Genomic DNA, 27,248 nt, shown 5'->3' with positions numbered 1-27,248 from the left:
GCTCCTACTCATCTGAAAGTGTCCAAAGATGAAAATGGTGTCAGTGTGGATCAAAGTCTCTACAGAAGCATGATAGGGAGTCTGCTATATCTCACAGCAAGCAGACCTGACATTGCTTTTGTTGTAGGTGTATGTGCTAGATATCAAGTTGAACCAAAGGTGAGTCACATAAACCAAGTGAAAAGGATCCTGAAATATGTCAATGGCACTAGTGACTATGGGATGCTCTACACTCATTGATCTGAATCTGTGTTGTCTGGATATTGTGATGCTGATTGGGTTGGAAGTGCTGATGATAGGAAAAGCACATCAGAAGGATGCTTCTTCTTGGGGAACAATTTAATATCATGGTTTAGTAAGAAGCAAAATTGTGTGTCTCTGTCTACTACTGAAGCTGAATACATAGCAGCTGGAAGTAGTTGCTCTCAACTGGTGTGGATGAAACAAATGCTGACTGAATACAATGTCACACAAGATGTCATGACATTGTACTGTGACAACCTGAGTGCTATAAACATTTCTAAGAATCCTATTCAGCACAACAGGATAAAACATATTGATATCCGTCACCATTTTATTAGAGAACTCGTGGAGGATAAAATTGTAGCCCTAGAGCATGTTGCTACTGAGATGCAGTTAGCTGATATTTTTATAAAGGCCTTGGATGCAAATCAATTTGAATTCCTGAGAGGGAAATTAGGGATTTGCATTTATGAAAATTTGTAGCAATTAATATAGAATGGAAAAAGTAATCAATTTATTGTCTATTTTCTTAAAATAAAGCGCCCCCTTTATGGTAAATCATCACCTAGTTTGGGAAATACCATCTATTACCTTTTCACACGTTACCCCCACAATCTCACTACTTACTTCAACTCTTCCAACTTCCTGCTTCTTCCTCATACTCCTCTGCTAGGGCAACTGAAAATTTTCCATAGAAACGTCAAAATGTCACAACATCAAACTACTTTTGCTTCAAAAACTACTAAGTCTACTCACAAGGCTAGCGCTCCTTCCATGGACACTCACGATGATGAGATTTTGGATGTGGTTCCTCTATCTGTTATTCCCTGCGAAGCCCTTGATTTAAACCATCCCATGGATGCCTCAACTTCTGCATTCCCCAACCAAGGTAACATCTCTAGTATCCCTTCTAGCTCAACTCATGCCACTATTTCTAAGGAAGATATACACCACATTGATCGTGTCATAAGAAACCTAGTCACTAGAATCCTTAATGAAGGACATTCTGTGAAGGGAGTCTCTACCCCCTGTCTAAAATGTACCCCTTTCCTGAGGTTGAACATCATAGTGAGAAGGGTGATGATTCCTCTAGATCTGAGAAGGACGTGGCTGCTGAAGGTTTGTGCTCTCTAGGGCAAACTGTGTCTGGTAAAGGAAAATCTGTGGCATCTAAAACTGCCAATGCTTCCCATTCTGAGAAGCATGATGTTGAAAATGATGTGATTGACCTAGAGGATGATAGGTCTTATGATCAAGAGGACAACTTACTTCATCACTTAAAGCCAAGTGTGGCCAAGCGTATGAAGACCAGAAAAGGAAGAGTTGTGGCTGAACTGATGGCAGCTAGAACAACAAAGAAGACTGCTGGTGTTGGTCCTTCCAAATCTTGGAGCAAGGTTGAAGTGAAGAAGAGGAAGGTTAGAGAAGTTTCTGAGTCTGAAGAGGATGTTGAGGAAGATGTCCCTGACATCTCTCCTGTGAAGAAGACCATTGTGAGAAAGTCCCCTATGAAAGTTATTGTTGTACATTTGGATAACATCTCTTTCCATCTTGAGGATGGAGCTGCCAAATGGAAATTTGTGATTCAAAGAAGGGTGGTTGTGGAAAGGGAGTTAGGAAAGGATGTTGTTGAAGTCAAGGAGGTCATGGACCTAATAAAGACTGATGGGTTGATGAAGACTGTGGTTGGGTTCTCTCAGTGCTATGAGGGTTTGGTTAAGGAATTCATTGTCAATATTCCTGAGGATATTGCTGATAAGAATAACAAGGAATTTTGCATAGTATTTATGAGAGGTAAGTGTATCACTTTCTCTCCCACTGTTATTAACAATTTTATGGGAAGAAGAGTTGAGGGTACAAGTTAATTGGAAGCTACAGACAACGAGGTATGTAGAGAAATTACAGTAAGGCAGGTGAAAGGATGGCCTATTAAAAAGCATCTTCCTGCTGGGAAGTTGATTGTAAAGTATGCTATATTGCATAAAATAGGATCTGCAAATTGGGTGCCTACCAACCACATTTTCACAATTTATAATACCCTTGGAAGATTTATCTTTGTTGTTGGAACCAAACTGAATTTTGACTATGGTAGATTTATGTTTGAACAAATCATCAAGCATGCGTCTACTAACGCAGTTAAGCTGCCTATTGCCTTTCCCTCTATGATTTGTGGGATTATCCTGAATCAACACCCTGGCATTCTGAGTTCTAATGACTTACCAAGTAGAAGAAAACCTGCTCTATCAGTGCACTATAAACTGTTTGAAGGCAGTCATGTCGAAGACATTGTCATGACATCTGCTATGAAAAAGTCAGCCTCAAAAGTTGGAACTATTGCTGAGCTGAAGGAGACTTGTAAAGAGCTGGGTGAAGGGATAAGGGTAGCAACAACTAGGAAAGAATCATTGGAAGCCCTGATTGCAAGCTTGGAGCAAGCTGAAGGTGAGAATATTGAACATGCTAAGGAAGTTGAAGCCCACACCTCTAGTGAGAGGCCTGCAACTAATTATGAGACAAGTGGCAATTCTATTTCTGATGCTGATGAAGCTGCAAGCTCAAGCTCCTATGATTAGCTCCTTTGAATTTGGCCCTCATTGATGTGATAATTTTTGTTGTGTTTTGATGGATTTTCTTGATTTTGGCAGTTATATTCTGCTGTTTTGATGTTTTGTTGGTTTGTATCTCAGCTTGCTTAAAGCTGTTTATATACTTGGTTGTGTAACCCTTAACTTTTGACATTTTGGTTTATGACTGAATAGACATTTATTTTGTCTCTTTGGTCTCTTTTGGCTAAAAAGGGGGAGAAGTGTAGCTATAGCCATAGCTGATGTTTGATAGAGTAGGTTTATCTATAGATGATGTTTAATGTTATGTTTGATACAAAGAGGGAGAAGTGTTTTGTTTGTGTGAATAAGATTGGTGCTTGGTGTGGACTAGCTGAAGGGGAAGGTGGTGTGTTCTGAGTACAAGCGCATGTGTGTTTACTAGTTGCTATTTTTGCTAGTAATGTGTGTATGTTTACTTCTGCTGCATAACTGATACTCTGATTGATTTCTTGTGAAACATATGATCTAATGTATGTTTTAGCCAAAATTTGCCAAAGGGGAAGTTTGTTGGTTCTATGTGTTGGCATCAATTTTGGTAAAACTTAGTGTTATCACAAGATGTTACGCGTGTTGTCTTGACATGTGATATCAGCTTCCTGCAGGTTGTTTAAATATGGTTGTCCAGGAGTTAGCTAAGATGTCAGACCCGATGTTAAGAAACGTGCATACAGAATATTTAGTCTGAATGTTATGTGTTTTGTTGTTGCGCTTTTCATGCAAATCTATGTGTGCTTATGTGGAGATTGCATGCGTTATTCAAGGAGTAATTCTATTTAAAATCAGAACGTTCTTTTTCCATAAAAGGAATGATTAGTTGCTATTTCTTAGGGAATATACATTAAATAGAATTAGGGCTCCATGCTGCCCAGGCCCATTCAGAAAGCTTCTACATAAAGACTTTGTAAACCCTGTTTTAGACATACAAGAAACGAACGAAAGAGTGAGAGAGTTTTAGGGTTTTAGTATTGTGTAAGCTTGTGTATTGTGAGCCATTCATTCATCTTATTGATGTTTGAATTGGACTGACTTTTGTGTTGTAATTTGTCCACTCTAAGCTTTGAAACACGAGTGTTTATTTACTTGGTTGAAGCTTTTAAGCAAGATCAAGTATGTGTCTTTGAAGAGTGTCTTCTTTCTTTTGTATTTGTTTTTATATCACTGCTGTGATTGAGGGGGAGTGAGTAGGGTCTCATATCTAAGAGTTCTTAGATAGAAGTCACACGGGTAGATATTAGGTGAAAAGACTGTAACTTGAAGTTGTTTACTGAGAGTCTTTGAACTAATTATGTTTAGTGGATTTCCTTCCTGGCTTGGTAGCCCCCAGACGTAGGTGAGTTTGCACTGAACTGGGTTAAAAATTGCTTGTGTCGCTTGTTCAATTGCTTCCTTGTTTTTATCCTGTTTATATTTTACTTGTTATTCAGATATTATTGTCATGACATTACATTCGACATCTCATATCTGATACCAGAACTTCACTTTCTAACACTCATCTGGACCGTAATCGAAGGCTTCCTCTATGGAAAATTTACTGAATTCTAATGGTACTTGGAACAGGACTTTGATTAGCAGAATTTCCCCTCTTACATTTCTAATAAGATTTGTGTTATTCCCCATCCTTCTCCATCTACTTCTTTTTCTGACTGCTGCATTTGGAGTGGTATAAATTCTTGGATTTTCTCTATTTCTAGCATGTATGGGCTTCTAAACCAAGGTTCGGAAGATGTTCCCAATCTTATTTGAAATTCTATTTGGAAGCTTAAGGTTCCTAGGCAAATTCGGAACTTCATCTGGAAAATCTATCACAATGGTATCATTACTAACTCTTATCTTAATCGTGTTCAGTTGCATAGTGATGCTTGTGATATGTGTGGTATGTCTTCGGAAACTATCCTTCATGCTCTGTGTGACTGTACTTATCCCAGGAGATTTTGGTCTCAGCTTGTTAATCATCATAATCAAGATCTTTTCTTCACTTCTTCTTTGATGGACTGGACTAATTCCAACATTTCTCATCCCTCTCACTTCAAAAATGTTGATTGATCGGATCTTTGGGCTTTCGGCTGCCACCAACTCTAGATTTGGCGGAATAAGTAGATTCATGATCCCCGTTTCATCATGTCTCATAATCTTAGTCTTGAGGTTCAGCATATTGTTCTCCTATTCCGGGACAACAATCATCTTTCTCTCAAAGTACAACCTATATCTAGAAATCATATTTTAGTGCACTAGAGACCTCGTCCTTTTGGTTGGGTATGTCTAAATTTGGATGGGGCTTTTAAGAGGGGAGTTGGTGCTTCTTGTGCGGGTCTCTATCGTAACAATCAAGGTGTTGGCTTGGCGATTTTCACAAATATATTGGGGATTGCAATAGTCTTGCTGCAGAATTATGGGACGTGATGTTGGGTTTGGAGTTAGCTTGGAAACATGGGTTCAAAAATGTCATTGTCCAAGTTGATAATAAATCGGTGGTGGATGCTCTTCAAGGGTCACCTTGGGTGCTCAAGCAAGGCTCGAATTTGATTAGACATATCTTTCTTCTTTTTCCCCATTTTGAAGAAGTTCAATTTCATCATATTTTTATAGAGGCTAATCAATGTGTTGATTATCTTGCTAAGTTGGCATGTCCAGTTCTATTGATTTTTTCTGATTTGATGAGTGTCCTCTTTTTTTGAGGCGTTTGTTTAGGATATATTGATCTAGGTTGTCTTTGAGGTTTGTCACCTAGTTTCTCTTTATTTGGGTCTTGCGTCCTTTCTTTCTATAAAAAAAAGAGAAGACCAAAATTAAATAATTTTAAAATGTATACTAATTTCGTAAGTGAAATAAAATAGGAGGACTTAAACCGTAGTCAAAATTACTAAATAAATATCACACTTCAATTATCTAACGTTGTATTCTATAAATAAATCTCTAAAATATTGTTGAAGCTTACAATTTACAAGCAAAACAAATGTTTATCACTGGTAAACCAATTAAATTTAGTATTTTTAAATATTCTAAATAAATTTTAGAGTAATTATGATATATTGGTTTAAGTAAATCAAACATATAATAAATATTGACTACCAAAGAATTAAATAAGTTAGTATTTTATTATGAGATTAATTACTATGTATTCTCAGTGTAAAATATTTTATACAATCGATTCATCACCATCACCCGTTTGCATTACTTTATAGATTTTTAAAATAAAAGTCAAATTTGTTTCAACATCCAACGACTATGATTAACTGACAATGTAATTTTTTTTTTGCACTGTCAGTGTATTTCAATTAAATCATTTTATTATTATCATCCACATAAATGAAAATAATTAAAAAAAATACAAAATAAATGTTTATCGTTTATCAACACAAAAATATGTGATAAAACTTTTTTTCTTTGATAAATATTTTAAAAAAAAGATAATCTCTCTTCACAAAAGCAAGTTTCATTCACTTATTATATTTTGTTCATGAAAACAAAATATAAACAAAATATTTGTCATTGATAATTAAACAAAACATAAAATATATATTCATCACTAATACATAAAATAAAACACATAACATATATATTTTTCTTGGTATATATAAAATTATATATGATAAATATTTATCATCGAAAAATAAATTAACATGTGACAAATATTTTTTTGTTGGAAATTATAAGAAAAAACACACTACGCATATTTATTATTGATGTATAACAAAATACAAATTCAATATTTATCATTGATTGATATAAAAAATATTAGACAAAAATTTATTTTAAAAATGAGAAAAATAATTGTCATTGATTCATAAAAAATAAGAGACAATATTTTTTTAATCAATATTTTTTGTAATAAAATACAGTTCAAATAATTTTCAAGTACATAAAAAATTACACGTTAAATATTTAAATCGAACAACTTTAAATTTCCAGTCTAAACATTACCCTAATCATTTTATTTAATTACATTGAAGTGTAAAATGTTCAATGAAAAACAAGAATCATACTATTTTTATTATTTACTTTTTATTTATTAATAAAAGCAATATATTTCATTTTCAAACAGTTAATAAACACCATTCCAAAGAATCCAAGTCAAGAAAGAATCATAATCGAGCACTTGCATTTACATGGCTTTTTAAATCTCTATGCAAAATACACCTAACTACTATATTACTATATTATGAATGATGTTCTGATAGGGTCCTAGGTATCAAATAAAGTTATTATTTCGAGTATAACAAAATTTTAAAGGGAAAAAGAATAATTTTGTAAGGTTGTAATTCATTGCCTTTTCATTTCATTCAAGATGACTATTTAAAAAGCCTTGATTTGCTACAATAGTGGATCTTGCTACAGGTGTACACAAATCCTTTAATTTAGATAAAAACAAAATAAAAGGATAAGATCCTTAATGCAAGGTGGCTACAGCTAAGAATAGTACTTTGAGTTACAATTCTCTAGAATATTCCTAGCTAACTTCATGGGCTGTCATCAATTCATTTCCTAGAGTATTCTTCCAACCATTTGGGCTCTTTTCTAACTCTTTTCCCCCTAGTGGACTGAGGCCCACTGTCATTGGGTCCAATCGTAGATATTGGGCCTTGCAGATTTGTATCATTGTCAACCCCATCAGAGAGAACCTTGTCCTCAAGGTTCAGGTTTGGGTAGTTTTGGACCAAAGTGGTGTAATCTTCCCATGTTGCCTCTAGAGCGGGTAATCCGACCCACTGAACCAGAAGTTGAGTAATAGGACCGATTGGAGAATGAATGGTACGACGTCCCAAAACCTGGGATGGTTGTAATTGAACCATTGTTCCCGTAACAGCAATATCGAGCGATGGTGTGTTGAGAGGAGGGGAACCATGAAACGACTTCAGTTTGGAAACATGGAAAACGGGGTGTACGCGAGATTTCGGTGGCAACATCAATTCATAAGCAATTGTACCAATTACTCTTTTGATTTGGTATGGGCCAAAGAATCGTTTAGCCAATTTGGGAGATGTCCGATCCCGGAGTGACGATTGGCGATAAGGTTGTAGCTTCAGCCATACCCACTCTCCTTCCGTAAATGTTCGCTCTTGCCTATGCGAGTCAGCTTGGGAACGCATATGAAGCTGTGCTTTGGTAAGGTTTTCTTTGATGATATTCAGCATGCTCAGTCTCTGTGAAAGGAGTTCATCCACCCCTGTAATATGAGATGTTCCTGTAATATATGAATGAATGTTTGGTGGGGGGCGCCCATATAGAGCTTCAAAGGGCGTGCATTTGATGGCGGATTGGTATGATGAATTATACCAAAATTCAGCTAGTGGTAGAAAATTCGCCCATTTTTTGGGGGGAATCACTCGTAAAACACCGTAGAAACATTTCTAGGATGCGATTGGTGACTTCGCTTTGTCCGTCAGTTTAAGGGTGATAGGCGCTCGAGAATGATAAGGTAGTACCACTAATTTTGAACAATTCTTTCCAGAACCGACTTGTAAACACCCTATCTCTATCACTCACAATTGATTTTGGCATTCCATGTAACTTGTAGATCTCAGCAATGAAAATTAGAGTTATGCTTGCAGCAGTGAATTTTGGGGGCAGTGGAAGGAAATGGGCATACTTGGAGAATCTATCAACAATGACCCAGATTACTGTTTTTACATGAGAGGAAGGTAGGTGAGTGATGAAGTCCATGGTTATGTCTTCCCACACTTGATTGGGTATGGGCAGTGGTTGTAACAAGCCAAAGGGTTTTTGAGTTGAGTATTTGTGCTGCTGGCAAACTCGACATTTTTTATCCATTCTTTCACTTCTTGAGCCATGAGTGGCCATGAAAATGATGTTGTTAACCTATATAGAGTTGCTCTACCGCCGGAATGGCCGCCGATTGGAGAAGAGTGAAATTCAGTGAGTAGTTTTTCTCTAAGGTCACATTCTGCAAGAATAAAAAGACGACCTTGATAGTAGACTAATCCATTCTGAACACTGAATTTTGATGCAGGGTCAATGGTGGCTTGAAATTTTTGTAGTAGCGCGACACCAATTGGGTCTGATGAGTAAAAGGATTTTAAATGGTCAATGAGGCTAGGAATCTTGGAAGATGTGGTGTTGACTAGTAGTTCAGCTGCATGATGTTTTCGAGAGAGGGCATTCGCTAATACGTTTGTGCGACCGGGTGTGTAGATGATTTCATAGTCAAACCCCAGCAGTTTGGTGAGCCATTTATGCTGGGCTGGTGTTTGAATGGTTTGGGTGAGTAAGGCTTTGAGGCTTTTTTGATCGGTGAAAATTCTAAAGTGTCTCCCCAACAGGTAATGTCTCCACTTCTTGACTGCAGTAGTAATAGCAAATGTTTCTCTTTCATATGCTGAGGCATGTTGCATTTTTGTGCGGAGTTTTTGACTAAAGAGGGCAATAGGGTGGATATTTTGAGATAAAACAACACCAACAACTGTGCCTGAAGCGTCAGTGGTGACGTCAAATGGTACATCGAAATTAGGGATGCCTAATACTGGAAGATGGGTCATTGCCTCTTTTAGTGACTCAAAGGCTGATTGGGATTGCTCTGACCAAGTGAAGGCATTCTTTTTCAATAGCTCTATCAAGGGTGCAGCAATGGCAGCGTAATGGCGGACAAAGCGACGGTAAAATCCCGTGAGCCCCAAGAATCCATGGAGATGAGTAATGGAAGTTGGTGAGGGCCACTCTTGAATGGCTTTCAATTTTTCTGGGTCGGCAGCAACCCCGTTAGCAGATATAAGGTGTCCCAAGTAAGCTATGTTATTCACACCAAATTCACACTTTGAATACTTAGCAAATAATTTGTGCTCTGTCAAAATGGCTAAGACTTGAGTTAAATGTTCCAGGTGTGTTTCCCAATTGCGGCCGTAAATTAAGATGTCGTCGAAGAAGATAAGCACAAATTTGCGAAGAAATTTGTTGAAGATAGTGTTCATAGTGGACTGAAAAGTTGTCGGTGCATTGGATAAACCAAATGGCATAACAAGGAACCCGAAGTGGCCATCAATAGTGCGGAACGCTGTTTTGAAGGTATCCTCTGATGCAACCAATATTTGATGATATCCAGATCTTAGATCAAGTTTAGAAAAAACTGTGGCACCATGAAGCTCGTCCAACAACTCATCTATTGTTGGTATGGGAAACCGGTCTTTGACTGTGATGGAGTTTAAGGAACGGTAGTCGACGCAGAAATGCCAACTCCCATGTTTTTTCTTAACAAGAAGCACGGGTGAGGAAAAAGGGCTAGTGCTAGGTTTTATGATTCCTGTGTTGATCATTTCTTGTATCATGTTAGTCATAATGGTTTTTTGGTATTGTGGGTAGTAGTAAGGTTTGATATTGATGGGTTGTAATTTTGGATTGAGATGTATATGGTAATTTTGAGGGTGGTGTGGGGGTAGGTTTTGTGGAGTAGAAAAAACAGTAGCATATGTGTTTAAGAGTTTGGAAATTTCTGGGTTTGAGGTAGTGAAGTTTGGGGTGTTGTTTTGTATCTTTGTGTTGGTGTTTCAAGGGTGGTCATGGTCATGGTGTGGATAGAATGAATTGCATCAGTAAACAAGAATCTGCAAAACTAAGAAAAAGAGGAAGAATAAGGAGAGTTAGAAACCATACCTGTCAGCGTGATTGGTTGGCCGTTGTGGGTGAATTGGATAGAGGGAATGGAATAGTTTGAAAGAAAAGTTCCCAATGTATGGAGCCATTGAACACCTAGGACCAAATCTGCACCATGAATCGGAAGCATGTAGCAAGGAATACGAAATGTTTGTTTGGCCAAAATGATCGGTACTTCCGCACAAGCACCTTCGCAAGTGATGGATTGACCATTAGCGACAATCATAGAAAATGGTGGTATCACATTAACAGGTAACTCTAAAAACTTTGTTATTCTAAGTTGTAATATATTGTGGGAGCTTCTTGAGTCAATTAAAACTGTTACTTCCATCTGTTGAATATGGCCTTTAAGTCGTAATGTTTTCGGAGACGGTGGCCCTTTTAAGGCAGCTGGGGAAAGATGAAAGTGCTCACCAGTTGGTGATTAAGTGTCATTCGACAGGGAGGGTGAGTTTTCTGTGTAGTTTTCTTGTTCTATATTAGTTTCGGTTTCATCATTTGTGTTTGTTGTGTCATCTGATAGAAGTAATAAGAACTGTTTTTTTGTGCAGCGATGACCAGGATGAAATCGTTCATCACAGTTAAAACAGAGTCCTTTTGATCTCCTTTCCTGCTGTTCAGCAACTGTTAAGCGTTTCACAGGATGAGGTAGAGGTGTCAGGTTGGTAGGTGCACCTAAAATGGAGGGAAGGTTTTTGGTAGTAGTGCTGGTATTGTTTCTGGGTTGTTTAGTGAAGTGAGGTTTATAGTCATTAATTTTGGCTTCAACTAGTTTGGCAAGGTCTATGGCGTGGTACAAGGTTGTGGGCTTCAATATTGATAGCTCTCTTGCTATTTCCGGTTTTAGCCTAAATAAAAAATAGTTTAACAAGGAGGTTGGGGAAAGGCCAGTAACTCTGTTAGACACTAGTTCAAAGTGTTGTTGAAAATCCAGAACAGAACCTGTTTGTTTGAGTTTGTAAAGTGTTGCTTCGTGGTTATCATATGACGACGATCCGAAACGTGTTTCAAGAGATATAATAAAAGCATCCCAGGTTGTGAGCAAGTTGTTGGAGTGTAGCCATTTTAACCACACTAAAGCAGGGCCTTGGAGGAAAAAGGGAATGATAATGAGGCGTTGGGTTGGGGAAGTTGCGGTGAGAAGAAAATAGCTCCCAGCTTGAAAGATCCACTCCAAGGGATTTGTTCCATCAAAAGATGAAAGACGTATTTTCGGAGTTTTCAAAGGTGGTGGCAGTGTGGACGAGGAAGCGAGAGTGTTGTTTTGAGGGGAAGAGGAAGCCACATGTTCTTTTATGAGGAGAGGCAGTTGTGTGGTGAGAAAAGTTTGAAATTGTTCTTGTTGGTTGGTGACAGAATCAATGCTCTGCTGCATTTCTCGCAGCTGGACAGAGATGTCATCAGGTGGGCGTTCTTGTCGAGGAGACATAGTGACAGATGAAAGCACCAATGATAGGGTCCTAGGTATCAAATAAAGTTGTTATTTAGAGTATAACAAAACTCCAGAGGGAAAAAGAATAATTTTGTAAGGTTGTAATTCATTGCCTTTTCATTTCATTCAAGATGGCTATTTAAAGAGCCTTGATTTGCTACAATAGTGGATCTTGCTACAAGTGTACACAGATCCTTTAATTTAGATAAAAACAAAATAAAAGGATAAAATCCTTAATACAAGGTGGCTACAGCTAAGAATAGTACTATGAGCTACAGTTCTCTAGAATATTCCTAGCTAACTTCATGAGTTGTCATCAATTCATTTCCTAGAGTATTCTTCCAACCATTTGGGCTCTTTTCTAACTCTTTTCCGCCTATTGGACTGAGGCCCACTGCCATTGGGTCCAATTGTAGATATTGGGCCTTGCAGATTTGTATCATGTTCTCAATCAAAATAGGCTTATTTTCATTTATACTTTATCCAAAACTCGTAGATCGTTTCCGCTATGACAATTCTTAAGATCTTAGTCTTCCATCCCTTCTTCTTTGTTTCTCTAATCATCCATTTTTTCTCCTCAGTCCAATTATCCAGCTTTCTCCGAATGTCCATACACAAGAGGATATCTCTCCAAATGCTATGAAAACCCGCACAAGAGAAAAAAGATTGTTTGTAGACTCATCCATACCACATAAACAATAATTTCGATTATCAATCAAATCGAAATTCATCAATCTACCTTTCGTGATAAGTCTTCTATTAAGCAACAACCAAAGGGTAAACTTTACTCTAGGTCTAGCATGATTATCACTCAAAAAATTTCTCCAATCCACAAAGCTTTATTACCTTGAAGCTCAAGGTACATAATTGTAATGTTGAATTTATCGCCCTCAACAATGTTTCCCCAGTAATTTGTGTTGACCAGAATATCTCTACTTTTCATAATTTTTCTAATCATCCATGAGCAAGTTGTGGGAATTTCTTAACTCAGCAAATCATAGCTTTTGAGGTAATATGTATTAACCCACCTAATACAAAGCTTATCCTTATTTGAATGGATATTCCAAATAAGTTTACCAATAGTCATTTGGTTCCACTCTCTAAGGGTCTTTATGTTGATCCCTCCTGCATTTTTGGGGTCACAAACCTTCTCCCAAGATATAAGAGCTTTCCTAGTGATAATATTATACCCACTCCATAAGTAGCTTCTACAAATGGCTTCAATCTCATGAGTCACCTTTTGAGGAAGAGGAAAAACTTGCATCTAATAGCTAATGACAACAAACATAATGCTCTTGATTAACTGCAACCGACCTGCATAACTAAGAAGTTTCGAAGTCCAATGTGTAATTCTACCCACAATCCTATTTATCATAGATCTACAATAATACACAATACTTTTCCTAATAGCTAGAGGCACACCAAGGTATTTAAATGGAAGCATACCTTGAGTAAAACAAGTATTCTGCATGATCTCCTGTTGCACCGTAGAATGAACTCCCCAAAAGAAAAGATTGCATTTAGCTGGATGAGATTTCAAACCAGTAGCAGCATAAAACTTTCAGAACTCCTTCATCATGATCTGAATAGAGGTTTTGTCTCCTCTAGATAACAACATCAGATCATCAGCAAAAGATATATTAATCAGGTTGTGTTTCTCATATCTGGGGTGGAAATTAAAGTCAGGCATATCTTTAAGATTTCCCAGACACCTATGTAAGTACTCCATTACTAAAACAAAGAGTAAAGGGGATATGGGATCTCCCTATCTTAAACCCCGTTGAGCCTGCAAAATCTTAGTGTAATTACCATTAATCGAGTACCTGCAAGAGATAGAAGACACACAAATCATGATCTAATTTATGAACTTTCTAGGGATGTTCATCTCTTGAAGAACTTGGAGGTGAAACCATCCATACCAAGGGCTTTAGCTTCACCAATATTATTCAGAGCACTCTAAATATCATGCTCAGTAACTAGTTGAACCAACTGATCTTTGCAAAGTTCTTGCAATTGAGTACCTTTCCTCAACACCTCTATATCAACATGTAACATAGATTGAGTTTTAGTACCAATAGATCTTGATAGAACTGAAGGATTTCTTTTTCAATCTCCTTAAAATCCCCAAGAAAATTGCCATGCTTATCTTCCAGCCTGTGAAACCCTACTTATTTATTCTTCTCCTTGACAATAGCATGGAAATAAGCATTATTGCCATCTCCAAGCTTCAGCCAAGAAACTTTGGATTTTTGCATCAAGATCTTTTCCTCTAATTCTATTCTATTTAATATTTCTTCAGTCCAATGCTTAATTTCCATAATGTACTCAGGGTTAAAAATATCACCATTCAGATTCTGCTGAGAAAGCTCCAAGTTATTCCTAAACTCCTGAATTTTTGGGCTCCACTACTCAACCTCCTACTTACCCCCTAAGGACGGGTTGGAGTACTTTTAATTTCCTCCAAAGCTTCTACATAGGTTTACCATCATCCCCCTTATTCTAGCTATCTCTCACAATTTCCATAAGTTAGCATCATCCACCAAAGAGTTGAGAAATTTGAATCTAGGTTGAAACTTCTTCCTAGAAGGAATATCAGGATCCATGACCACCTTAAGAGGAGTATGGTATGATATGTGAGGAACCAGGATCTCAATCTCACTATTAGGAAACTTCATAAACCAACTTTTGTTGCAAATAGCTCTGTCTATCCTCGAATACATTATCCCATTGGTATGAGCTCCAATCTCATTGTGTCTTGCTATTTTATTTAAGCCTCTCACATTCCAAGTTACTATCATGGGACACTTTCTTCAAAACTTGGATCATCTCCAGTTCCCAACACATCAAACCCATTGCTACAACCTATAATAGGCCCTCCATTTGCTATGTATTCATTCACAATGCTCTTTCCTTTATGCTTTGAAGTTCCCACAACTGTCCATGTTGAGTTGTACTTTCACTTCGTGCACATGTTTGTATTTCCATTTCTTTTTCTTGAGTTGGTTCTTTATAGACTTTCTCTGTTACCTCTGAATTTTGTTTCACTGTCCAAACTTGTTTTGCTGGAGCTTTTTGTTTAGGTTTCATGTCATATTCATGGTCAACCTTATTACATTTCTTGTAAAAAGGAGGTTTTTATTCATATTCAACCTTTTGAATTAGTTTGGAGCCTCTAGGGTCCCTGATTGTGATTTCCTCTTTTAGTTCAGCTGAGACATCTACTTCCACGAAAACTCTAGCACAGGACACCCTTAACTTCTTTGTTGTACACTCATCAGTCATTAGAGGAGTGCCTATTACATTATCTATTTGCCTGATACTCCTTTCTCCCAAGTAAACTAAGGGGAGTTGAGGCATTATAATCCAGAATGGTATAAATTTCATTATATCAGCATTCGGTGTGAAATCTGGGCTCCACTCATGCAGAAACATAGATTTTCTATAGATGGTTGATCCGCTGTCGCGCGCGGATCAAAAACGAGTAGTTTTTCAAAAAACGTAGTTAACGACAAATTGACTCGGATTATCGTTCTCACAAGGATTCTTGAATGAATTAACCAATGATAGTAACGATTAATGGGGTTTTAGTTGGTTTAAGATTCAATTAAAAAAATAGATTAAAATAAGTGATTATTGAAATAAGTTGTAGCAACAATTTACTGATTCGGTCTTTGCCTATCATCGACTATCGTAATTCCAACCGCAGATTAACTATTCCTATTCGATTATAATATCAACTGACAAGCGCAATTGATAGTATAAGTTGTATGTTCCTATTATCCGAATTAAGCAAACGGGATTAAGTTTCATGAATTAAGCAAACATGAATTAAACGGACTCGATAACGAATTAAGCAAACGAAATCGTGACTATAGTTAGGATCACACAATCAATCGGATTAAATCAATATAGCATATGTAAATCGGATTAAGCAAACAAAATACATATATTAATATTGAAAGGAATAAAAAACCTGAATAAGAATTACTAAAATCTCAAGGTATCGGAACCCGAATACAGCAAATTGTTTGGATCGATTAGTTCTTCATGAGAATTCTTGCCAAAGCTTTCAAGTATTTCGTGAATAATCATCCCCTCTAATGTTATGCGACTGCTAGGTATATGTAAAACAAGGAATTTGGTTTACAACCCAACTGGATCGAAAACATAACCCAAGCCCAAAACTAATGACCTAAAACTTAAATAAAACTAATGCTGCAACTTCAACGACTTTTCTGGCCCTGCTACAGTCTGATTCAGCTCTTGTCTTCTGAAAAAAAGTTGTAGATCTTTTTCTTAGCTTTCCATCGACTGGTAGCACGTCTCAATCCGATACTCCTAGATCAAGATATGATTTTTCTCACAAAAGCTGCTAATACTAAAAATTAAATACGAAAATTAAATAAGTGCAAAAATAAAATAAATTATGAAAACACATTAAAACATGAAAATAATCAAAGCAAACCGAAGAAATGCTTAAGTACAAACATGGAAGAACGTGCATCAAAATGCACTGATCAAATTCCCCCACACTTGAACTTTTGCACTCCGAGCAAAATGAAAAACAAAACAAAACACAGACACATCAACGGTTACTCATTCTAGGCTACAAGTCATCTTCGGTTAAGTTTGCTTCGATAGGTACGAATCTTGCACACTAAGGACATTGTAAGAACACTAATCCACAATTATGCAGACATAAACCTCCTGAATACACAAATCAACTCGAATCATGTTATTATATTAAAGCTTAACTTACTCATCCTTCTTTGGCTCTTTTTCATTCAGGCGCAATCACATTAAGCCCGTTATCTCCACACACTCATAGCAAGGCGACCGGTTAGTGACTCTGATCCTTTTCTGCACGGGGTTCTGGTACTTAAGTGGCATAACCCTTTGCTTACTCAATTGTAATTGCGGGGGATCAGACCGTAATCCGCCCTACCAAGTTCAACACCAGAAACCGCGGAACCAACTACAAAAGAGTCTTATTTCTAACTTTTTTTGAAGGTTCCACAACCGTTGGGTTAAGTGACCGGGTGAGGGTCACCAAACTTAGAAGGTGCATTCCTTTATTTTTTTCTCTGTTTTTTTTCTTTTTCGTAACACTCACTTATATTCATCGGCTTCCCTGCATAGAGTGTGTGTGAGATGGTGCTAACTGCTGAAATAAAATACTCAAGAGCTGTCAGAGAATGAGAATTTAAGGCTATGTCATAATAAAAATTCAACTCAATTTCCATATGCAGGAGACTTACGGTGTTAAAACAATACCGATCTTGTGAATTTTTCCCAAGTCTCCGCAAACTCGACCTCAAATTATTCTATAGCCTAAAACTTTCAACAAAAATGCAATTTTTTTTAGAAAGAAAACAAAAACAAAATAAAACAAAGAACAAAAACAAAGAAAATAAAGTATTCTTTCCCCCACACTTAAAATATGCATTGCCCTCAATGAAAGAAACAAACATAAAATAAGAGAGAGAAGAGAGAGGAAAGAACACACCCGAGTAGTCAAGGAGGATAGGTGATCACATAAGCAGCCTTTCCCAAAGAGATATATTCTACATTTTCTTCTTCCAAAGTGGGGCTGTCATGGAATAGTTTTGGGTAATGTCCATTGAACTTGAAATTTTTATTAGTATCTTCGCCTTTTATTCCAGGATCAAAGAATCTTCTAAAAGTAAAAGTGTCAAATGGACACGTGAAGGTGATCTGATCTGGAATGTCAGCCAATGTCCAACCAAATGCCTTTTTATGCTTCCTTAAAACCTGCAAAAGCTTATTTTCTTGATCGAAATCAAGGTTAGAAGAAATTATAGCCGGTAGTTTTTCATTCATCTCTAAATAAGCATATTTCATATTTTCAGGAAGTTGCTTCAGCTCGAGGGAAGGTGGTTGCTCAATAGAAGGAGTGTTTGGGGCAGCCGGGATGTCAAGAGCTTTATCTACATGAACAACTTTATTTGCAACCTCATATGCAGTAAGAATATCAACTTGCAAGGCAGCCTCAATTTCAGCACAAACAGAGCAAATTTTAGTTTCAGTACAAATATCACAAGAATAAACATCATCAAAACTAGACAATGATGGAAAATCAGATGCAAACAAATCACTACAAGTATCATCAACAATTTCAGAAATCAAATCTATTTGAAAAACAGAATGTTCTTCCAAGGGTTGTTGGTTTGATCCTTGAGCTTGCTGCATGTCATTCACCAAAGTGGCAAGCTGCCCAATCTGTGTTTGCAAAGTCTTTAAAGTAGAATCTACTTGTTGTTGAAACTGGAGATTATTTGCAGCCATTTGTTTGACAATATCTTCTAGTGAATGTCCAGAAGGTGCAGAGCACACAACCTCAAATTCCTTCAGATGCTCATGCGGATCCTCACCTGCAAGACCACTAAATCTTGGAAACAAGTGTATTAAACCAGATTTCAATTCAAAAGGAGTGTCAGCTTCAGGATATTCAATACACATGCCATTATAATTCACATCAGGGACAACTAACTACCTTAAAGTTCTTTGGTCAGCCATAGTCAAAAACAAACACAATGAAGGAAAACGATTAAAATAAATTTAGAAAAATAAACTAACACCGAAATTAATCTAATGACGTTAATTAAGAATTTTGAGAATTTTTTCAAATTTGTTTAAAACTACCAAAACCGAAAATAAATCATAAAAAATAGAAAAATAAGGAATTTCGGTTTTTTAGGGAGGCATCCACTATTTATTCCATAAATAGCGGCTTTTGATTACTGATTTTTTCCTAATGAATCGATAAAAAATCGGAATAATCTAAGACAATTTATTTAAAAACAGATTTTTTTCCCCTAAACCGCAAAAAGACCCGAACGCAAGGAAGTTAAGGCAAAAAATGCTAAAAAAAACACAACACATATGACTATAAAGACGATTAATATAATCAAGAATCCCCGGCAACGGCGCCAATTTGATCCGCTGTCGCGCGCGGATCAAAAACGAGTAGTTTTTCAAAAAACGTAGTTAGCGACAAATTGACTCGGATTATCGTTCTCACAAGGATTCTTGAATGAATTAACCAATGATAGTAACGATTAATGGGGTTTTAGTTGGTTTAAGATTCAATTAAAAAAATAGATTAAAATAAGTGATTATTGAAATAAGTTGTAGCAACAATTTACTGATTCGGTCTTTGCCTATCATCGATTATCGTAATTCCAACCGCAGATTAACTATTCCTATTCGATTATAATATCAACTGACAAGCGCAATTGATAGTATAAGTTGTATGTTCCTATTATCCGAATTAAGCAAACGGGATTAAGTTTCATGAATTAAGCAAACATGAATTAAACGGACTCGATAACGAATTAAGCAAACGAAATCGTGACTATAGTTAGGATCACACAATCAATCGGATTAAATCAATATAGCATATGTAAATCGGATTAAGCAAACAAAATACATATATTAATATTGAAAGGAATAAAAAACCTGAATAAGAATTACTAAAATCTCAAGGTATCGGAACCTGAATACAGCAAATTGTTTGGATCGATTAGTTCTTCATGAGAATTCTTGCCAAAGCTTTCAAGTATTTCGTGAATAGTCGTCCCCTCTAATGTTATGCGACTGCTAGGTATATGTAAAACAAGGAATTTGGTTTACAACCCAACTGGATCGAAAACATAACCCAAGCCCAAAACTAATGACCTAAAACTTAAATAAAACTAATGCTGCAACTTCAACGACTTTTCTGGCCCTGCTACAGCCTGATTCAGTTCTTGTCTTCTGAAAAAAAGTTGTAGATCTTTTTCTTAGCTTTCCATCGACTGGTAGCACGTCTCAATCCGATACTCCTAGATCAAGATATGATTTTTCTCGCAAAAGGTGCTAATGCTAAAAATTAAATACGAAAATTAAATAAGTGCAAAAATAAAATAAATTATGAAAACACATTAAAACATGAAAATAATCAAAGCAAACCGAAGAAATGCTTAAGTACAAACATGGAAGAACGTGCATCAAAATGCACTGATCAATGGTGTAAGACCCTCTTCTAAGAACTTCATCTCTATCAAGTTTGGTTTTGAATCTTATAATGAAATATCCCCCTTTATTATAGTATAGTTCTAGGGTGGAGACAAAGTTCCACATATTGTTCATGAACTTCTTAATAGCATTCATAAACAAGTCTCTTCCTAGTACATACATAATAAGTCCATGTTCATAGAATTTCAATTCTAATACTATATCTTGTTCATCTATCATCACTTCTATTTTACCATCAATAACAATAAGTGTAGTGTAATAAGTGTAGTGTATTCAATTTCTATACCATTAGAAGGAAGACGATTACCTCAAATGATGTCCACCTAAGGCTTTGGTGTCACTATTTCTTCCTCTTGTTCCATCCTATCCTCTATCTCTTCTTCAATGACTTCTAAAGTACTTACTTGGTCCTCTTTGGTTGAACTAGTTCCATCCTTCTCATCCAGTTGCGTATCCTCTATGTCAATGTCTCGCCTACTTGAATCGTCACTTCAGTCTTACGAGCATTGACTCCTACCAGTATAGCTGAGTGTGGTGAGAATACTCTCACCATTGCTGGAGGCGTTGTAGCCGCCGATTTCCTTTGCCGATCACGTAATCTCCCCTTGCCCTAGGTTCTCTTTGTTGTTTCTCAACAAATTTTCGACTAAGATGGTCCCTAATCCTCGGATTAGGAGTTTAAACCATCCTAGAACGAGATTATTACTGGCGGAATCAAAGAATCTATGAACCCTAAACTCGTCGGAAATCGTCTCCGTCAAGTCGGAAATCGCCAGAGCTCGAGACACTTCACTTATTATTTACTTTTAATTGTATTAGTTAAACTTTATATTAATTTCCTTAATTATCAAATATGTTATTTATTTTATATTCCAATCCAATCTATTGAAATGTTTCTTCCAATCTAGCTTTAAAAGATTGATTTTGCTAATAAACACTTGGTTACATTAAAAAAAAAAGGTATTTTAAAAGTTATAATTAAGTTGATTAACATCTTCTATAACGATTTGTTGAAATATAGCCACTCAATCTATCTATCATGTAGTCAGATCCTCGAAAGTTATCCTCTCTGCAATTTGATTTGCGGCATAATAATAATAACCATTGAATTGTTTATTTAGATTGGATAACAAATTCTAGTAAAACACTTAAATCAACATTAATTATTCTCAAATTCCAGTCTTTTCGTCTTTATATAATTATTAATAAAAAGTATCTTGACATACATTTAAATTTGATATTTAAATTTGTTGAATATATTTTTATTTTAAACTTACCTTAGAAAAAAAAATCAAACTTTTATTTCTTTTGGCTTTTCTAATAATAATTTAATCTCCACTTTATATAAAATTTCATTTTGCAAGTTCCAAATGACTTTTCTTATGATATATCATTGATCAAATCTTACTATATATTTAGTTTTTAATATAGTTATTTAATTTTTATTATGTATTTTATAATTTTAAATTAAAAATAATTATTTATTTATTAAGTTAATAATATTTTAAATTCCTAATAATATTTTGAAAGATACGGCGTGAACATTTATAAAAAAAATGAAAAATAAATTTGATAACACAAAGAATTACAGGTGCCAAAATTCAAAAATAAAAAATAGATGGATTAAAAATAAAAAATCATATATTTATAAAGCTTAAAAATGATATATAGTTATTATATTTTTTATGCTTGTAATTGGATCAATAATTGAAAAAATTGTATTGCATCTGTTGTAAACATATGTAAAGTGGACTTGAGAATAATTGAAATTGAATTCAGTTTTCTTTATTCTCTGAAAAGTATATTTCTAAACCAAAAAGAATATAATTATCGAAAGTAAATATTCGAACGACAAAAAGCCGGTGTTTTAAAAGGAAAGTGGAAAAAATACCTTAAATAGAAAAGGAGAGTGAAAAAATACCTTAAATCAAAAAGGCTATATGCAATTTTAATAATTCTGTAACCTTAAAATTGTACTTTTAAGGAGAGTGGAAAAAATATTATTGTCTTCAGAATTGATAGAGATAAGTGGAAGAGTATATCTGTAACCTTAAAATTGTACTTAGAACCTCCAAATATTTTAATAATGTCAAAAAAATTATATATATATATATATATATATATATATATATATATTATATATATATATATATATATATATATATATATATATATATAAATTATTCTAAAAAAATCTGATAGTTAATATGTACTTTTATAAAAAAAAAATTAAAATACAATAAAAGTACATAAAAATAAATACCAACCTTTTAAAATTCTCTAAAATTCTTAAAATGCATCTATCATAAATTAGCAGAAAATTTGCAAATAAAGTATTTTTTTAAAAAAAATTCTACAATACACAATAAATTCCGCCTATAAAAAATAAAAAAATAATAAAAAAAGTTAAATACTGGATTTAAAAAATAAATATGGTATGTGTCTTTTTATTAGATTTTTATAAATACCGTGAAATTATATACAATTAGATATTAGTCTTTTAAAAATCCAATAAAAATATATAAAATATATATATATATATATATATTGAAATCCATGGATTTTCCATATGCAGATTTATTTTATGCAGATTTTTTTTTATAGTTCATAGCAAATTCTGCAGATTAAAATTAAATAATTATAAAATTATAAAAAATACATAATACCAAAATTTTTAAAATATTTCATGATGCTACCAAATATTCATTCTAGTAAAAAACATAAATATATTTATTCTGAAATTTGTTGAAAAATTTGCAGTTACCGTATTTTTACGAAAACTTTAGTATACTTCACAAATTATAAAAATAAAAAATAAAAAATTAATTTCTTTATTAAAAAATATTTTTGATCATATAATCTAATGCAAGATTAATTTAAGAGTGACAGATAGATTCTAAAAGCTTTGGTTAGGTTTGGGGCCGGTGCCTCAGCTTTTGTTTTAAATTGTGCCTATAACAATTCTTCCGGCCAAAATTTGTAATTTTGTGTGCGTGTAAAATCTATTTAAGAATATCTTTAATGCAAAGCTTTTTTTTTTTTAAAAAAGTAAATGTTAGTTCAACTTTTGTTTTTCTTCCTTCATGTTTCCTGACACTTGGAAACTAAAGACGTGACACTCACCCATGATCTAACACCTCATTAGTTTGAATTAGCAATTCATAATACTTCTGTTTTTCTTATAAGACTATTAGAACTTCTTACATCTATTAAAAAAATAATCATTATCTTATGAGAAAAAGAAATTATGTTAAATTTTATAATATTGTCTAGCATTAATGGTATAAAAAAGATAAATATAAATAATTAAAAAAAAAAGATGATAATAAATATTTATGAAAAAATAATATTGATGATTCATTAGTATTGTAAAATAAATGATTGGCTCCAAGTTTTTATTTTATTTTAAGGAAGTACATATAAGAAGAATCATAGGATGTTACCGATCAATTTTTTGTGTGTGCTGTTTTATGGAAACAACAACATTACTGATGAAATCCAGTTAAAGTTAGAAAAGAAAGAATATGCGAGTACAGAAGATCTAAATTTATATCTCTCAAAGGATTATTCGGTTCATGACTTATATTTTGATACAATTTTTTTTCTCCAAAGCGATTTATAAGAAACGAGGTAGTAACATCTAAGTGCTTCAATGTTATTAAAAGTTTGCCAACAAATTGAAGAGAAATTAACACAATAATAAATTAATGCAGCGGAAATAAAATTTTCCAAACTTATAAGAAACCTATGAGGATCTACAACAAATATATGGAGATAAATAGAATAAATAAAAGCACACAATAACATTGATATTTTAACGTGGAAACTCCTAAATGTGAAAGTAAAAAATCACGGGTCGTTCAGATCAAAGAAATAACTCCAAAATAAAGGTATAAGAGAGTCTCAAAGTGGTTCACAAACTAATGCTAACAACAATAAAATCACAAAGCAAATTAGCTTACAAATAAGAAACAAGAAGCTGAAAAAAATACTCAAATCTGCAACTTCAGTGTGAACCAATATCTCTCAGCTCAGATATTATTTTACATATCGGTGGCCAATACTACTCTAAGTGAAGTTCTCGCACGTCCCTTACGAGAAAAGCTTCTCGATGGCCAATACTACTTAACATCTCATATCTCAAGCTTACTCTCAGACTCGGGTGAAAAGTCTTTCACATAGGGCTTTATTGCAATCATTATCAACCATTTTTGTATCCATCATCACAGGGCCAAAGTGACAGACAAACAAATAATATATACAAACATAAATAATAAGCAAATAAAATGATAAAGAATAAAAGAATAAAAAAGAGATAAACCCCCACACACGCACAAAAGACAACCTAAAATAGGCTTGACGTGCTTAGGGAAATCGGATCCCCAACAGAGTCGTCAGTTGTCGCTACCGCAAAAAAAGAAGCTGACTGACCGAAAGTGTCAAAAGAATTAATGACACAGAGTCACCATCAAATTTTATTTAATTTCCTTTTAAAAAGATAGGAGAGGGGAAATAGTCAATAAAACCCTCTAAAAGGAAGATACACAAGGAGTGTACATATGGATATCGATTGGTCTCACAACCAAATATGAGTTCGGAAGTTGATTACACAAGGGGAAGGTATTAGTATCCCTCACGTCCATGGTACTCCATGGGAACCATTTAGATTGTCAGTGTGCATGAGTATTTATCTTTTAAAAATTCATCTTTATCATTTATTAGGAAAATGTGAAAGAATGAGATTTTGGTTTTTTTTTATTATTATGCTCGCCAAGGATTGGGGCCCTTGTGCCTACGTATCATTTATTGGGTGATGAAGAATCAGAGCTCCGTAGTTAGGAGTATAAAATGTTTGTGTGTTGGTTGATTTTACCTTGAAAAATGATTTTCGGTGTGATACCCTAAGGCACAAAAATGAGATTTGATGAGTTTTATTATTTTTAAGGGTATTTGAAAATATTGTCTGTGATTAGATTGCACTAAAGTCTATGGGTAGAGACGAATATTCTAGACAAATAAGTCAAGTGTCTTGTGTCTGAAATAATCAGAGTAAGGGTAAGAGAGCTTTATCCTTACTCATTCCCCACCACTTAAGGCTCGTGGCGCACAATATTAGTCGTATTTTTTGTTTTGTTTTTTGAGTTTGATTAAGAAAAGACCACTTGACGTTGGATCAAGGGTTTATTGATTTTCATTTTGAAATGGTGACTTACAATGAATATACAAAGTAACCAAACAAGAAAATAAAGAGTCTCATTGTAAGGTAGCCAAAGAGAAAGCCTTGTGTGTGCAAAAAGTGACATAAACTCACAAGTGTATAATGGGCTTACAAAGCATATCTCCCTAGGATAGTGCCATGATGTCATTCTTACAATAAAATATTACAAGTTACATATGAAAATCCAAGTTAGGGAAAAACGTCAAGAGGTTAGGGTAAGGTCTCCTAGCAATGGTCCTAAATGAAATCCTCTAAGTCCAAAGTTGATTACAGATGAATGCATTTTTTGGTCTTATAATTTTATTATGTTTTTGTTGTTTTGATTATGATATCAATAAGTAAAATGACAATGATAAATATGCATGAGAATATATACAATGGTGATGATAACGAGTACTTGAAAGTAAATTACAATGTAATAAAGTTGACAAGAAATAAATCATAAGATGAATCACAATATCAACAATAACAAAGGTTAGCAATGAATATTTAGTGGTTAGTAAGCAAATGTACAAGGTAACCAATTAGAGATTATCTATCCATAAGTCAAAGGATTCAAAATATGGCGCATGAAGAGATAACTTATCATTGATGCAAAGTATTAAAGATGATCTATAATCATCTAAAAATAGGTTTGAACCAAAGGAAGTTATACAACCCTAAGTCCATCTATCAATTATTTGATAAATGGAAGATTATATTACCCAAATAAATTACAGGTTAATAGTTGAATAATGTACAATTCAAGCATTGAAGTATAAGTATTAGAGGGTTAGTGGGTACATATGGAAACAACAAAAACAAAAGGATCAACAAGATAAGATCACGAGTAGGGTTTCATCTATGCATCAAATGGACTAAAATATGGTTAAACAGAGGCAACATATCAATACCTCAAAGTATCATGCATGATCCCTTGATCATTCATTGATAGGTTTGAAGTATTGAAGGTTTTATCAACCCAAAAAAATCAAAGCCATGACCAATAGATTTCATCAACCATTTAACAACAAAGGTATAAAAAAAGTCAACAAAAATAGTCAAAATAAAATAAATAGATGTGATAAAAAATGTTGGATGAAAAATAAAATAAGTGGTGAAAATATGAAATAAAAGAAAATGAAAAAAGTTAAAATGAAAAAAAATAGAAAATAAAATAAAAAGGAAGAAAATAAACAAGTGGGGGCGCTAGGGGTTGAACCCCTAACCTTGGGGTCATGGGGTCAACCCTCATACCACTGACCCAAGCTCCCTTTGGTGATAAATGACATGATTAATGAAATAAATAATAAACATACAAATGAAATTAAACACAAGTGAAAGTTGGGCCACAAGATTAAGTGACTTATGAAAAGTAAACACAATCAATGGTCCAGATCATGACAGAGCACGTGCGCCTTCATTGACTAAGGAAAACACAAACATTCAGAGACAACTCACCCAAATCAACCAACCAGAATGTGCCAACGAATATTTTTGAATTTGAACAAAAGAAACTCGCGCAAACCAACTAAAACAAAGTTCGTCTTCAACCTCAGAAGTTTGAATTTCCAGACTTAGCAACTCGTGTTTTTTGAAGGAATCAACCATGGATTCAACTCCCAAACACATCAGCGTTTCCTTCTCCACACTCATGAGCCATTGATTTGCTCTGAGTGTAGAGTATTTACATGAACTTATATGAAAACTTAAACCTAAAACTAAAATTAAATGATGAATATTGCACAATTTAACCTTAGAACATATGGTTTAGCATCAAAGGATGTAATGGAAGGGAATGGTAACTTGTTTTAGTGAAAATGATGAAGGTAACTACCTTATCTGAATTCGTTTATGATGAAGGTTTTGACGAGTATGAACAACTCAGGTGAGGTGTGTTCAAAGGGTTTTGATGTTTCAGAAAGCTTTAGGGATGATGTATGAATGTTTCTGGATGGTTAAATGAGGTTGAATTGACTTGAAACTCAGAAATCGAAACTCTGTTTTTGAGGGATGAAAGTGAACTTGTAGCAGAGGTTTCTTGGCTTTGGAAGCTTGGTCATCAAGTGGAACACCATCCCCTATCTATAAGGAAGGTGTTGGGATGGTTTGTAGGGAGAAATGAGGTGAA

At 34.6% G+C, this 27,248-nt stretch overlaps 1 protein-coding gene across 1 annotated transcript; it reads right to left on the bottom strand.

Moving 5' to 3' along the window:
• Positions 1 to 7,324: 7,324 nt before the first annotated feature.
• Positions 7,325 to 8,510, bottom strand: LOC127094023 (uncharacterized). Its single transcript, XM_051032898.1, has 2 exons — positions 8,273 to 8,510; positions 7,325 to 8,013 (listed from the first exon to the last, which is right to left on the bottom strand). Exons 1-2 carry the CDS (start codon positions 8,508 to 8,510, stop codon positions 7,325 to 7,327), a joined length of 927 nt encoding a protein of 308 aa, XP_050888855.1.
• Between the last annotated feature and the right edge of the window lie 18,738 nt (positions 8,511 to 27,248).

The sequence above is a fragment of the Lathyrus oleraceus genome, chromosome 6 (genome assembly GCF_024323335.1).
Source record: "Lathyrus oleraceus cultivar Zhongwan6 chromosome 6, CAAS_Psat_ZW6_1.0, whole genome shotgun sequence".
In the NCBI taxonomy this organism is placed as follows: Eukaryota; Viridiplantae; Streptophyta; class Magnoliopsida; order Fabales; family Fabaceae; genus Lathyrus; species Lathyrus oleraceus.
Note: the sequence above shows the minus strand (reverse complement) of the source record. Positions and strands in the feature narration are given on the sequence as shown.

Bases quoted from the DNA above. Each gene is read 5' to 3' on its own strand.
- LOC127094023 (XM_051032898.1), bottom strand. From the start codon at position 8,510: ATGGACTTCATCACTCACCTACCTTCCTCTCATGTAAAAACAGTAATC. The intron at 8,014-8,272 runs GTACTACCTTAT...CTCATATTACAG, and splicing joins AGAATTGTTCAAAATTAGTG to GGGTGGATGAACTCCTTTCA.